Raw genomic sequence first — 14,255 nt, forward strand, 5'->3', positions numbered from 1 at the left:
GTGAGTGCAGGTATGGGAGGAGGAACCTGGGTGTGAGCAGAGGGAGGACGGGGATCCCATGCACAGGTCAGCTGGAGAAGGTGGTGAGGGGCTCCTGCACAGGAGTGCTGGGGGGGGGTGACCTTGCAGGAGGGACAGCAGGGCAAAGGGGCCTCGCTGAGCCCACTGCCTGCACCAGGGTGCTGGTGGGCAGCAAAGGGCAGTGCTGCCAGGGGAGGTTTTGGCAGACACCCACGGGAGCAGGGAGGGAGCCAGGCAAATGGCAGGAGCCCACGAGTGAGGAGAGGCAGTGACATTTTACCACATCCACTTGTTTTACTCCTTATGCTGCACCAGGTCTATCCACTTCGGTGCGTGTTTGCAAAGCCAAAGTGGGGCCTGAGCTGTAGCTCCATCCTCCCTTGCTACCACCATACAAACACAACTGGACAGCTGTGGTGCAAGCCGAGATGCCAACCAACACCAGGTCAGGGACACTGATACATCCATCAGACACAGGAGCACTGCAGGGACTTCAAAAACACAGGAAAACAAGATCCACCCACATGGAAAACGAGTGATTTACACAGACATATGTGAAAAACCAAATGCTTTAATCCATCTATCAAGAACAACAGTTCAAATTATTTCATTGGATACATTAATAATTGATCCATAATTTACAGTGCTATGGACCATACACAAATTATTGCTGCAGTCAACAGCAGATGAATATCAACATTACAGTACCAAGCATCATAGCAAGAGGCAGTAATTAATGTCACTTTTTCAAGAAATATAGGTATTTATACTATTATCAACATCAGCTCCCCCCCCAGTGCATTTTATGTCAAACAACATAAATGTAAGTGCATTATTTTGTGCTTTGTGCTTTCCTTATGTACCTTCTTTTTGCTTTACAGGTTGTAAGAGTTAAATATTGCTTTATAGGCCAAAAGCAGTAAGGAAGAACTTCATGGTACTCTGCACATCCCTGCCTGTTGCACGGCTTTGGCAAAGTGAGAATTGGTCGTTCCCCACCCACCTGCTCAGGGAAGCCACCGCTGCCCAGCGTCACACGAGTCACCGTCCCCAGGCCGGGCAACAACTTCTGTCCATCTCACTCCACCTCGTCCATGCCACACCCTGCCTGGAGCCGCTGTCTCTGTCCTCTGCCACTGCCACCCTGCAAACCCTCACAGCCCACACGCTCCACGATGCCCAAACGGGCAAAGAGACCCCCGTTGGCCCCCACCTGGGGGTCTGTGCCTGCCAGAGGTGTCTCCCCTGCAGTGTCACCATCCAAAGGGTGGGCAGACTCAGAGCAGGGCTGTGGCCTAAGGAAACACAGGGAGAAGGGTGAGCAGGGCACAGCAGAGTTGCATGTTACCCCAGAACAACACAGGGTACAGGGAGCACACAACAGAGCTGCTGCAGCCACAGTGACTGCTAGCCAGGAATCCAGCTCTTGATGCAGTGGTTTGCCTTGAATCCTAACTCACCTCCTCACAGACACAGCTAAGAATTAGAAGTCATGGCTGTCAACGAGTACCAGTGGTTTCACATAAGCTTGAAAAATATTCATATACCACAGTCTGGACTTGAATTTCTGAATGCCCAGCACAGGCACCAAACCAAAATCCTTATTCAATATACTCAGTGGTTCTCAGTTACTACACTCCAGCGTGCACACCCTGATTTGTTGTACCAACGCTGCAGAGCTGTCCCATTTTCATGGGAAAGGGTAATTAATGCAGGTCTGTGTTACAGCTACAAGCACTTTTTACAGCCCTGATTTTCTTACCTGTCACCCCAACCAAACAGCAGCACCAACAGCCTGTACCCCCACACTCGACTCAGACCTGACTATGGCACAGCTGCCTTGCAGGGACTGGGAGCATCTCCCTGCCTGAGGACCACGCTGGCTGCAGTGCATCCTGCAGGCTCCTGGGTCCTGCCTGGACCAGAGCTTCTCTACCCTAGGAAAGACACATTCCCAAAAGCTGTCTGGGGCCAGCGGGGAGGGGGAGAGGCATCACTATAATCTAACTCCAGCTCCTCCTTCAAAAACTACAAAGGAAAGAAAGAAGCCACAACCCGGTGGTTGCACCAATGCTAACACACAGCTGGTGGCTCAAGCAGGAAGGGAGAGGGCTGGACACAACCAGCACAGCCACAGAAAGAGCAACACACAGACCCTGGAGTACCGTAACCGCAGCTGTGTCCCCGCCACCCGCACCGGGTGGTGCCAGGCAGGGACACCGGGAACTCTCCTGTGGAGAAGCATTTGGGTTGGACTCCCGGCACCATCCCCAGCTGCCCCATCGCCACCCCAATTCACATTTGGTTTCTGAGCACTAACTGCCGAGCCCCAGGTTTCCTGGGAACGCCTGCCAGGCTGGCACTCAAGTCACTCACCGTCGCACTCATCCCATGGCACTTCCAGTGTAGCACAAAGGAGAACGGGCAGCTCTTGCTTTCTACACGTGGGCACCATGCTGCACCTCAACACCCTACAAACCACCACCCCAAAGCTCTCTCCTACGCCACACTTCAGTCAGTGCTAGTCGAGGAAGACTACAACTAGAGTTTAAGGCACTTCATTCTGAACGAGCTACGCCTGCGGGTCAGCTGTAGGCTGCCATGGAGAAATCCATTCCCTCCGTCCAGCTCGGAACACCACACGTCACCTCCGGGAAACACCCAGGCTGGATATAATACAAGGAAAACTACCGTTATTGCATAGGACTACACTTGAGTAGATAATGCACTGAACTACTTTTACAACATGGTTGCATGTTAAAAATTAATAACATTGTTATCAAGTAACAGTTATTTGCAGATACAGTAATTTACTCTTTTTTTTGTTGTTTTTTTTTTTTCTTTTTTTCCTTATGTCAGCCCCAGTGCTGAAATAGAACACAAATTGCTCTAACGGGTATATTAACTACATAGTTATGTTTCCAAGCATATTACTACTTTTTTTTTTTCAGTATCACTAAAAATAAATATGTAAGTTCAGTTTCTCTACAGAGTTGTTTTATTACCTAATCTAAATTTTTACTCTACCTTAAATGCGTTTAAAAACATTTTCAAAGTGAGACTGTAATATACAAAATATTCTTGAAATCTCTCTGAAAACACAGAACCCTGCATGAAAGCTTCCTTTCAAGTGTTTACAAAGAACGCAGAAAACTTCCAATGAGTTTTAAAAATGTCAAAAAATCGTTGCAATATTAAGAGGCAAAAATCTTACAAATGAAATACAAATAAATTTAAAACAAAAAGTTGAGGATAACTAAGGAATCCATGCAAATCAAAAGAAACTGTACAATGCAATCTAAAAAAAAAAAAAAAAAAAATAAAGCCAATTAGATATGTACAACATAATGTGCCCAGCTGATAAAATGACTTTTTTTTTTTTTGTCCAAAGAGTGTATTCCAACTTACAGTGCTCCTGCTTGGTTTGTTGTTGGCAAAGCCACCAATGTGTGTCACGAAACAAAATAAAAATTTAAGAGGAAAAACTCGAACCGTGATCAAAAGGAAAACCCAAAACAGCTCAGAGTAAAATTAAACAACACTCTGAGACACTCACATCTCCCTGCAGTTTCAGCAACAGCATTTTATATCACAATCAACACAATCAGGTTGTCTTAACACTTGGTTTTAGTTTGTATTCTGAGTGGAATAGGGTGGGTATTTTCCCTAAACACTTGTCATGTAAGACCAACATTTGAGGGACACTGTATCTTTTTTAAGGCAGCACTATTCAATTAATACAATTACAAATTGGACCTTTTTTTTTTTTTTTTGGTTTCTTTACATTCTTTAACTTTACATTTTGTTTCCAGGTAAATATGTTGCATTTACAATCCTACGATTGCCCCCTCCCTCCCCCCTGCCCCGAGTAGAAACAGACTCTTCATCTGTAATTCTATTGCTTTGAGTAGATTTGACCAGTTCAAAGTTCTTGGCGAATCCAGTTCACAGATACTGTACATATGCTGTACAATATTTTGGAGGCATTGGTAGTTTTAAAATAGAATATACAAGTTTCTTCACAAAAATTCTAAAAAAAATCCTATATATATAATATGTACACACACGCACACACACTGATGAAGCACAAAGGGGGAAAAAAAAAATCAAAAAAATTCTACAAAAGGTAAATTATTTAATCTACTGATCAAGAACCAAAGCAGTTTATGAAAGGTGTGCCAAGTATATGCTAACAAGCATGATCAGTGTCCTCCATGCTCACGCTGCTCCGCCTGCTACTCGTCTTCGACGCCCCAGGAGACACGGAGGAAAGTAGTGGGTCAGTTACTCCAACGGGGGAGAGGGTATCGTCCATCAAGATATCTTCCAGTTTGGATCCCATTTTTGCAGGAACACTGTAAGTGCCAGCTGGTTCAGTCACGTTTCCGAGGTTGTCACTGAAGGTGATGGTGCCGTCGGTGAGGTCGAGCGTGGTGGTGCAGGACAGGTCTGTGTGGTGTGGCATCATGTCTTGGGTGCAGTTGTCCAGCACAGGCTCCTGTTTGATGACCCTGTTGACCATGTCAGGGGAGCAAAGGCCTGTAGATGGAACAAGGGACAGTCCGTGTGCCCGAGCTTGCATCTCAAGTTCCTGTGAAGGAGGACAAGGGAGAAATTAAAAGAAAATCTGAAAGGAAAATCTGTCACCTTACACTCGCCTTGCAACTTAAGAGTTTCCTTCTCCTGTACACATTTCCTCCCTCTCCCTTAGTGACCTTTGCACACTCCAGCCTTGCAAATTTGCACCTGAACACCAGTCTCTTGAAGAGGTGGGTGAACACCACCCCTCACAGGTCGTTCACACTCCTCCTCAGAACCTACACCAGAGCCAAAACCCAGTGCCCTGTAGCACAGACATGTTTCCCCTCAGGCCTCTTTCTCAAACCAGTGCCAGGATAGGCAAGTGTGGTACAGTGAGGAAAACATTTAAAAATAGGGAAAAATGAAATAGCAGAAGCATATGGTTAGTAATTTTATAAAATCATATGTGAAGGCATAGCAGGTCTGTAGGATACTTGTCAATTCCTGCTGAGACACTGGAAGGGACATTTCCAATTCTACAAGTCTAGCAGAGCTGGAAGAGATCAACCAGAACTGAGCAGCACTATTTCTGCACTGAAATATCACAAGCAAGTCACAGGAAGGCCTTAGACTGCACACACAGCCAGGATTCTTCAAATCTCCCTGGAAAGTTAAAATCCCATCTTCACATTTAATCATCCAGATGCACTCAACTGAAAACAGGTAGCAGAAGAATTCACTTAAATGCCCTTTCACAAATACATCAGTAAAAGAGATGTTTTGCTTCTACTTATGCATTATATTAGACAATCACAATCACTGTTGTGATTGTGCTGTTTCTGGATACTCCTGTCACTGAAGTTGATTAATAGCCTTTTTCCCCATTTTCAAGCTAAGACAACAAGCTTGCAATGGCACACTGCAAGATCAAGAGGGAAGGTGGAATGAGAAAGCACTTCTTTCATCAGCTAATGTGCCAAAATTAGGAGTTCCTTATTCTGTGCTTAATCAGAATTGACACAAAAAGGGAAAATACACATTTGCTGCCAGATGTATTGCCTGTTATTCAGGGGTCTGGGTCTTATATTATTTTGATTGAAGGAGCCAGAGCAAACGGATAATAATGCAAAGGAAGATGAAAGATGTTTAAAAAGTGATCTCAGCTTTGAAACACCACTGGTTGATGTTGCTCTGCAGAAGGGTTGTGTGTTTTTATCACCTCACCCTAACAAGCAGATTGCTCAACCAAGTACAAAAACTGCACTGAAGCTCAACCCAGCCAGTTCTATTTTAAAGCTGTTTACTTCCACATTTGACTCCCAGGTATTTGTAGCTTCATTATCTCCTTGGTGGATTAGCTGGGCCGTGGTTCAGGGGTCTCCTGGCACACTGCAGCTCCATGCAGAGCTCAGCTGTGAGCAGCAACAGGGGGATATCTGGGATATCACTGTCTCTATGTCATGTGTTCTTACACCCAATTCTAGATACTCTAATTACCCTTGTTCAGGGAGGGGTGGATATCCAGCTGTCTTTGCCCACCTGGAGAACAGAGCTGACAATAAAAGTTGTGTAGGCTGCAAGTTAAGGCTGCCCATCCAGCTTGAGGTGAAGGCAAAGGAATTAATTACAGAAATGGAGTTCTCACCCTTAAATCTCTGTGTAGTTCAGAACACTGGAAATCTGGGTGAATCTAACAAGGCAACAACCCACAGAGAAAACTTATTCATGCCACCTACTGGTTTTCAGTGCTGAGGAGAACTGTTGTACAGCCCTACAGACATCAAGGAACAGGGGAGACTCCCAAACAGCCAAACTGAATTTCATGAATATCAACAAATAGGGGATTTATGAAGTCCCAATTCTTTAGGCCTGGCACCCAGAAAAATGTATCACCATATAAATCTTTTTAATGGCAGGGTTTGCAACTAACATTGGCCATAGCAGAACAAAACCAGACTACCAGACATAAGTGCTTTTACTAGAGTGCTAGGATGCCTTTTTTTTTCCCTCTTTAAACTGATGTATCCTTGGCTTTTTCTGGAAAAATCTGTGCACTCATCTCAGCACTGGTCACTGTTAATTTCAATGCTGGTTCCTTCCAACCCACACCCCTACAAACAAGCTGCAGTCACACGCTGCAAACACGAAGGGCACTTGCAGCTTGTTTATCAGCAAACCTGTATTCTGAGCAGCAGGTGCCTGTTGGCATGTTCCAGCTTCTTCTGTCTGTTCTCCAGCTCCTTCGTGCGCTGCTGTTCCCTCTGCAGCTTACGGATGTAATCCACCGAGGCTTTTAGGATCGTTCCCTTATTCCAGCGCATATCCCTTTGGAATCAACACAAAAGGAAAAGTGAAGGCTCTCAGGGAGGCTTTACTTCAGAGCTGTTCCCTTTACATCCACACCTATGATTACACCTCATACAGATGGAACACCCAGCTAATATTTATTCCAAGTTCATGGATCCAGAAGGCACTGGAAATGCACTAGAGGGGGCCGGAGTGCTGCTCTTGGGAAGCACTCTCACTTCAGAGGGAGAGGCTGCTGCATCACCTTCTCCTCGCATCATCTTACTTCCTTTAAATAAACAGTCTACAGATTATCAGCAGAGATCCACCTGTCCTGCAGGTTGGTACTGAGCAATATTGGTCTTCTGGCCTTTGAGGAAGCTGCAGAGCCTCCCTGCAGAGCAGCTGTGAGTTGCTCCATGAGCAACTGCTTTAAAACACTGGAAACTCTCCCCAGAAGCAACACTTGGGGCATTCATTCAGAGTTAAGTGAGACTTTCAAACTCCAGAGCAGAAGGGTTCACTGCTACTGAATCAGCATTAGGAAAGTGTAAAGACAAGCTAATAGCAGTAAAATTATCATAAAATTATCAGATAAACTGCCCTCCATTTTCACTGAAAGAGGGACTGTTTCTGTCTTGTCAAGCTATGGCATCTAATTAATTAAAATAATCATTTGGCAAGACAAGCAACCAGCTAAGCAGTGAGACCAGACTATGGTTTCCCATCCTCACAGTTCTGCCTCTGGTAAGGCCGTCAGTCACTCCCAGCACCAACCTCACCTTTGTGACAAAAATCATCAAATTATTATAAACATAAGCAGGGTCCTAAAGGGGAAAAATAAACCCCAAACCAATCCTAAAAAAAAAATATAATGGAACCTGAAAGGACTTCTACAGTCGTAGAGTGTCAAGAGCAACAAGAAAACAGGATTTTTTTTATTATTTTTTTTTTTAAATTCTTGTTCTCCACTGGGATTATTTTCTTTCAACCCCTCCCTCCCACAGTCCCCCTGGGCACGTTATACTTACGGGTCATTTGACTTGGGTATCAAGGTGCCCAGTTCTTTTATACGATCATTAATATTAAATCTTCTTCTTCGTTCAACTTTGGGAAAAACAGCACAAGTGTTAAAAGTAATATTCACACCTAATTACAACATACAAAGTATTTCATCAAAGGTTGCTTTCAGCACCTTTGAAATGTTCACCTGAAGCTTAAAATCCAGCATTTCTTTTGCTCTCATATTTTAAAATGTGGTGGGTTTTTTTTCCCACCTGGACATATGAGTTCCCTTCAGGAATGAAATCTATAAAATTGCCACTCTGAGGATGAACACTGTTGTTTAAAGTCACAAACTGACCACATATCTAATTTTTCAAATAAATTAAAATTTGAAAACCAAATGGTGCAAGGTGGATTTGTTAAAAGCAATTGGGTCACATATTGTTCACAGCAATTCCATTGATAACAACCACTCATACACGTGGCTTATTGAAAAAAATAGAGTTAAAACTCAATAGTCCATTTAACACATAACACAACTAATACTATATACTACATGCAGTGTCTCACTGAGATTTAAATCATCAGTATTTGAACACTTAATGCCCAAAAATCACTCCTAGAATTGTTGCAAAACGCGAAGAACCAAAACTTACTCAAGTTGTGGTTGTCTTTCTTTTGCCTCTCCTTAGCCAACGCTCTTGCTTCCGACTCTGTGGGAAAAATACATGCTGTGCATGTGAATGAAGCAATTAGAATTAAAAATAACTCCAACACAACGCTTCAGCCTGTGAAACATCTGCACGGGAAGCCTGGTCGGTATTTGTCACACCAATTACTACACCCATTCCGAGGAGCGAGAAGGGCCCCTGAATGCCAAAACACAGCACTTGGTATTTGAGCTTCACCTCTGCTCCTGCAGAGCATCTCTTCCCACACTTCCCAGGCTGACTCCCACGACGAGAATGTTTCCCACGGAGGCCCTGACTCAGCAAGGTATCTGAGGACAACAAGCTGCAGAATTCCAACACACCTTCTCCTGCGCTGACACACGTGTCCCACGGGAGCTGAACCAGAGGAACAGCATGCTTAGGGCATTGCCACCAGCGCAGGACGTGAAGCAGGCAGGAGTCAGAGCCTCTGCTCGCTGGAATTAAGGATATGGCCTCCTGTGGCACGTGCACACACATCACCACAGCACTAAAGGGATAACTTAAGTGACCCACTGTGACTGTTATTTTCCAGCTGCACTAACTGTTCCTATTATATAGGAAAAAAAAAAAATTTGAAAACTTCAACAGCCTCCTTAGCAACAAAGCTGGAAAACAAAGGGTTTCGCTTCAGGAAAAGCAAAAAGAAAACTAATGATGGCTGTGCCGCACAGAATTTGTCTCCTCAGCTCAGGACTTGCTCTTGACCTTACTCCACACATTTATTATTATTTATTATTATATTACTATTGCTATCATATTCTGTATCATATAATTATTCACTTCAGCTTGCAACAGTTTGGGCAAGAACATAACTAAATCTGTTATTTACAGTCCTCACTTGATCTTACGTTTCTCAAGCAATTTTAAGTATTTTCATGTTTGCTCTACTACTTTTTTTTTTTTTAAAGGTGAGATCATTAATCCTTGCCCTGTTGCATTTAAATCCCCAAACCAGCAAGGCACTATGCAGTTTCACAGTAAGTCAGAGAGGAGGAATGAGTCTGTCATGTATTATCACACATTCCATTATGGAAACAACCCCTCACTGCCTCCAACAAGTTTCTTTCCTGTATTATTTTATTTCTAATGAATATGGATTGTGTCCCATCCAATTCAAACTAACAGGTGCTAAGGGTTTCTTTCCCCTGGAGTGCTGGAAGTTTACTACTTCATTGCTTAGAATACAGAGGTACCCCAATATTACACGCACTACAACAGGACATATCCTTTTCTATGCCAGGCTCCCCAAGGATCCCCAAAATAGCTGGAAAGATCATTGGATGTCTTAATGAAATTTGGGTTTAATCTGACACTGCCTTATTAAACAGATATGAGGTTTGTGAGGCCAAAACTGATAGAAACCACATTCCTGGGAGAGCTGGATTCCCAACAAATGCTTGAGTAACTACAGCTGAGAACCCACAATTATCACCAACATCAGATGCTGAGATAACAGACTGGATTTTGGGGGGGTTCTTCAGTGTTTTGGTATTTATACAGTAGGATTAAGATAAGTTTCTGCCAAATGCTAGATTTAAATATTGCAACTCTCTCCAGCCTAGCTCCAGCAACAAAATCAGGAAAAGGAGAACCAACAGACTCCTGCCTGCAATAACATTCTGATTTTAAAATCACTGGCTGTCAGAAAGCATCATCAATAGAGCTTTGTGCACAAAGGTTTGGGCAGATCAGTGTCAAAGTGACTGCTGTTAAATTTGAATTTAATTCCTAAACCTCTCCTGAATCAGCTAGCATGTATTTTGATAAGAAAAATGCACTCACCTAAATTATATGTACAGGTGAGTGTAGCATACAGACATATAACTTATTTCAGTTCTGTTTTGATGTATCGAGGACTTCCATAGCACTACTCACTATTTCTCCTCTTTCTGCTTTCCTGGCCTGAAGTCTTAGACAACCACCTGCAGTGAATCCACCAGCCTGCACATCCAAGTTGGGTCTTCAGTTTGTACTCTAAAGCTCCTTGAACTTTCTATACTTTGGGCAACGAAACTGCCTGTAATTTGGACTTTGTGTGTCCTCTTTTGGTGCTGAGCTCAAATTCTGTGCAGTCATATAAATGCAAATACCCACTGGCTCAGAGATGTGGCATTTCCTCCTGAGAAGCTGACTCCTGGACTATTAAAACTGCTCTACTTAAGCTAATTCCTGCCCGGAACCTGCTTTGCAACTGAGTCAGCCTGTGAGTTTTCACAACTGAAACCCAGAAAGATGAGAGACAAGAAACAAACCAGGCCTCAAACCTACTGCATACAGTCAGTGACTCCCTGCTGGGCTCAAGAACAGCCAATTCTGGGTATTAAGATGATTTTGCCATCAATCCTAGAATGGATCTCCATTAGTTCAGCCTGGAGACAAACTTGTGCTTGAGTATGTGAAACTCCTTATTATTTGCTTCAAACCATCTCACTTCTGTACACATGTGCTTGAGAGAAAGAGGCTTTTAATGTTCTCCTCTCCTCTCCCTGCCTCCACAGCTTGTTTAGAGCACTGCTGGAGGAACTGGCATAACAAGAAATTAAAGGAATACTTCATTTTCATCTTCATTTAGTGAGGCATATTCATGGAATCACAGAATGGTTTGGGAAGGAAGGGACCTTAAAGATCGAGTTCCAGTCCCCATCAGTGCCTAATTTTACATTTTATAGGATCTGCATGTCCAGATTTTGTATTACAACAGGTTATTTGATCATTACAGCTCTCTCCTGCTAGAGTAAGTCCTCTAATGGGTATCATTCCTCGACATGAAACCCACAGAGACTCCCGATGTGAAGTTGTTCAAGTTTAGTGTTGACAAAGCAAACAATAAGCCCAAACTAGAAAACAGCTCTGGAAGAGATGCATGGAAGCTTCCTGGGATGCATTTTCAACAAGTAGGTGTGACTGTAACAACTGAGGACTTCATCTTAATTTGTGACAGTGAACACACACGTGCCCACATGAACACAACTGCATGGCAGGCTAATGCATCTGCTAAAAAATTGGTCTGCAAAGCAAAAAGTAACTATTCAACCACGTATTCTTTCTCAGAAATTATGTCAAATATCACCTGAATTCAAAACAATTATACTACTACTCCAAGGTGGTATTTTAGACGTATTTACCTGTGAGCTCCCTTTTTATATTAGGAAGATTAGCTGGACATGAGTTGCTGATGTTTAGTCCTGGAGGAGGCATGCTTTGGTTGCCATAAAGGTCAATCAAATTGCCAGACACAGGCAACTGCAAAAGATAAACAAGGAAAAGGATCACTTGGTTTGCCCTTATGAATGCCTTTGTACAGAAGAACAGAGTCAGGATCTGCTGAGAAATCTGTGCTCTTTTCCATGTGCAAACAGAGCGTGCAAGAAGGTCAGATATGCACAGGGATGAGGAATAAAACATCTCCTCAAAAATATGCAGACGGAAGATATGCAGAAGAGGTAAAATCCTGATGATATTAATTGTGGCTCCTTATTTTTCACTTAAAGCTATTCCATCTGTACCCCCAACACTTCTCTCACAACTGAAAGAGCCTAAGAGCTCTCTGGGAGAAAGCCCCCCCTTTTCCAGGGATATGTGAGTGAAGTACTTTGCAAGTTGTCACATGCTTGAGGAAGAACACTGTATTAATTAATCACATTTTTCATGTGATTTGAAAGCTACCTACACAGAAAACATTTCGGTTTATTTTGTTTTTTGCCTTACATAACAAGAACATGCACCAGTAGGAGGAAGATTATTTTTATATTAAGTTTCCCCAATTACTTGTTCACTCTGCAATGCTTATTTAGGTATGTTTAAGCAAGCAGACTTATACAGTATTCCAACAAGACCTACCAAAGCTATCCCTTTAAATTTAAATACATTTAAAGAAGCTTACATTTATCCTGGGTGGACTATTTTACCCATCTCTTGTTTGGTTTTGAAAAAACAAGTATAAAACACTTTGATATCTTATCCGAATGGCAAGAATTCTTATCATCACTGGTGTAAAGAAAACCAATCCCCCCAAGACACTGATCCTGCAGAGATTAGAGTAAGTATTAACTTTACACCATGTAAATAATGCTGTTGAATACAATGCAGTGAGTCACAGCCTGGACTATTAAACTCCTACTGATGGTCCTTGCCAGACTGAGACTTAAGAAAATTTCTTTGCCATGTGGAAGCAGATAAACAGAAGTTGATATGTAAAGTACCACCAGCTAGAGGCCATGCTGACAAATTTACTGAACAGACAGTGGCCAACAACAAAACCAAAGTCCCCTAATTCAATCTCTATGTGACAGAGGAAAAAATGTAACTGAATTCTCACTAAGATTCAGTGTTACAATTCCTCGCCCTGCCCTTAGTTCTCTAATGCATTAAAAAAAGAAAATAAAAAAGAAAGGAAATTCTAATAATGCTGCTCAGGTCACAGCTGTCCCAGTTGTGACCTACCCTACCCACATCAGTGTCAGGGTGAAACACTCACTGCCCTCTACAAGGCTGACCCTTGTCTCTTTGGGCCCCCAAATGCATCCATGACACCGTCACAGCGATAGCGTCACACACCCTTCTGACTTGGATGTGCTCGTTCTATTCATGCTCCTAAGCATGGGGAGAGCACAAAGACCTTGTTTGTAGCCCAAGGACTTGAAGTTCATAACCAGACATGTGAAATCTAATTAGGAAGTTCAGGGAATTTAGAGGAAAAAAAAAAATGCCAACAGTGTCCATCTAAATCAGTGATCCATAAGCAAAGAGACTGATCAGCTTCTTTCTTTGACTTTCCCAGCATCTGAACTCCAAAGCTTCAGCTGTGACATCTTCCTACAGGCACAGTCCACACAGACTATGACCCTCTGAGAGGCCTCTTTTCCAGGATCCCACAAGTCACATCTTAGGGACTAACTTATATTATTACTTTCATGTGAAAACAAAGTGCACGCAACACTCTGGGTCACCTCGTATAAAATACCAGCAGTTGAAGGTAAGTCAAAATCGAGGTCCATCCTCTGTTCACAATTATAAAACAGTTCCCAGAGGAATAAAATCAGTTGACTAAGATAAAACCAATAATCATTAGTGCAAAGTTTAGGGAACTGGAAAGAGGAGAGGAACCCCATGCTGAGGGCACTGATTTGAGATGGACAAGTCAGTAGTGCTGTAAACACACAAAAGCAGCCACTGGGCTGAAACAAGGCAAAAAAAAACCACCAAGAGGGGGTAAATGCCCTTGCAGTGACACCTGGCATTGATTTCAAATTCTTCTTCATGAAAGAAACTGAAAAAAATTACACATTGTTTGCAATCTTTTCAGCCCCAAGACAGTCAAGCCTTTCATCACTATCCCCAAGTAAAAGGAGATGGGAAAATCTCAAAATTTCCATCGCCATTTCATAATGAAGATGAAATCTCTTTGAGAAAGACATGGAATTTTCTGGAGCTAAGGAGGCTCCTTCCCTGTCTTCTCTAAATTCTATCATGTTTCCAACCTAAATATGATTTTCCTTAAGGCTTTTCTTAGCTACTTCTGGTTAAATAGAAATTTAAGTGCAGCATCAGTCAGATCATCCACCTTTACTCTTCCAAAAGGTAAATGAAGGAAGAATGGTTTATGCCAGGCTTAGAATGTTATCTTCATTGAAATAGTATGGTCTAAAAGGCCTTAATTTTTGAGATATCATATTTTAAGCCCTTGGCTTTACCAAGTTGCACAAACAC

The 14,255-nt window shown here is 42.8% G+C and overlaps 1 protein-coding gene across 4 annotated transcripts in view; it reads right to left on the minus strand.

Annotated features, from left to right (window-relative positions):
- Nucleotides 1-572: 572 nt before the first annotated feature.
- Nucleotides 573-14,255, minus strand: part of MITF (melanocyte inducing transcription factor) — a 101,868-nt gene continuing 88,185 nt past the window's right edge. For 2 of the 4 annotated variants that reach the window (XM_050312681.1, XM_050312679.1), the window contains 5 exons: nucleotides 11,672-11,789; nucleotides 8,490-8,564; nucleotides 7,860-7,935; nucleotides 6,720-6,867; nucleotides 573-4,612 (listed from right to left, as the gene is read on the minus strand). In XM_050312681.1, coding sequence (XP_050168638.1) covers nucleotides 4,211-4,612; nucleotides 6,720-6,867; nucleotides 7,860-7,935; nucleotides 8,490-8,564; nucleotides 11,672-11,789 — 819 coding nt within the window. In that variant the 3' untranslated portion in view covers nucleotides 573-4,210. The remainder of the gene's footprint in view (nucleotides 4,613-6,719; nucleotides 6,868-7,859; nucleotides 7,936-8,489; nucleotides 8,565-11,671; nucleotides 11,790-14,255) is intronic. The other 2 variants (XM_050312682.1, XM_050312680.1) reach the window with 1 other exon arrangement.

The sequence above is a fragment of the Myiozetetes cayanensis genome, unplaced genomic scaffold, assembly GCF_022539395.1.
Source record: "Myiozetetes cayanensis isolate MyiCay16 unplaced genomic scaffold, myiCay2020 scf18, whole genome shotgun sequence".
NCBI lineage: Eukaryota > Metazoa > Chordata > Aves > Passeriformes > Tyrannidae > Myiozetetes > Myiozetetes cayanensis.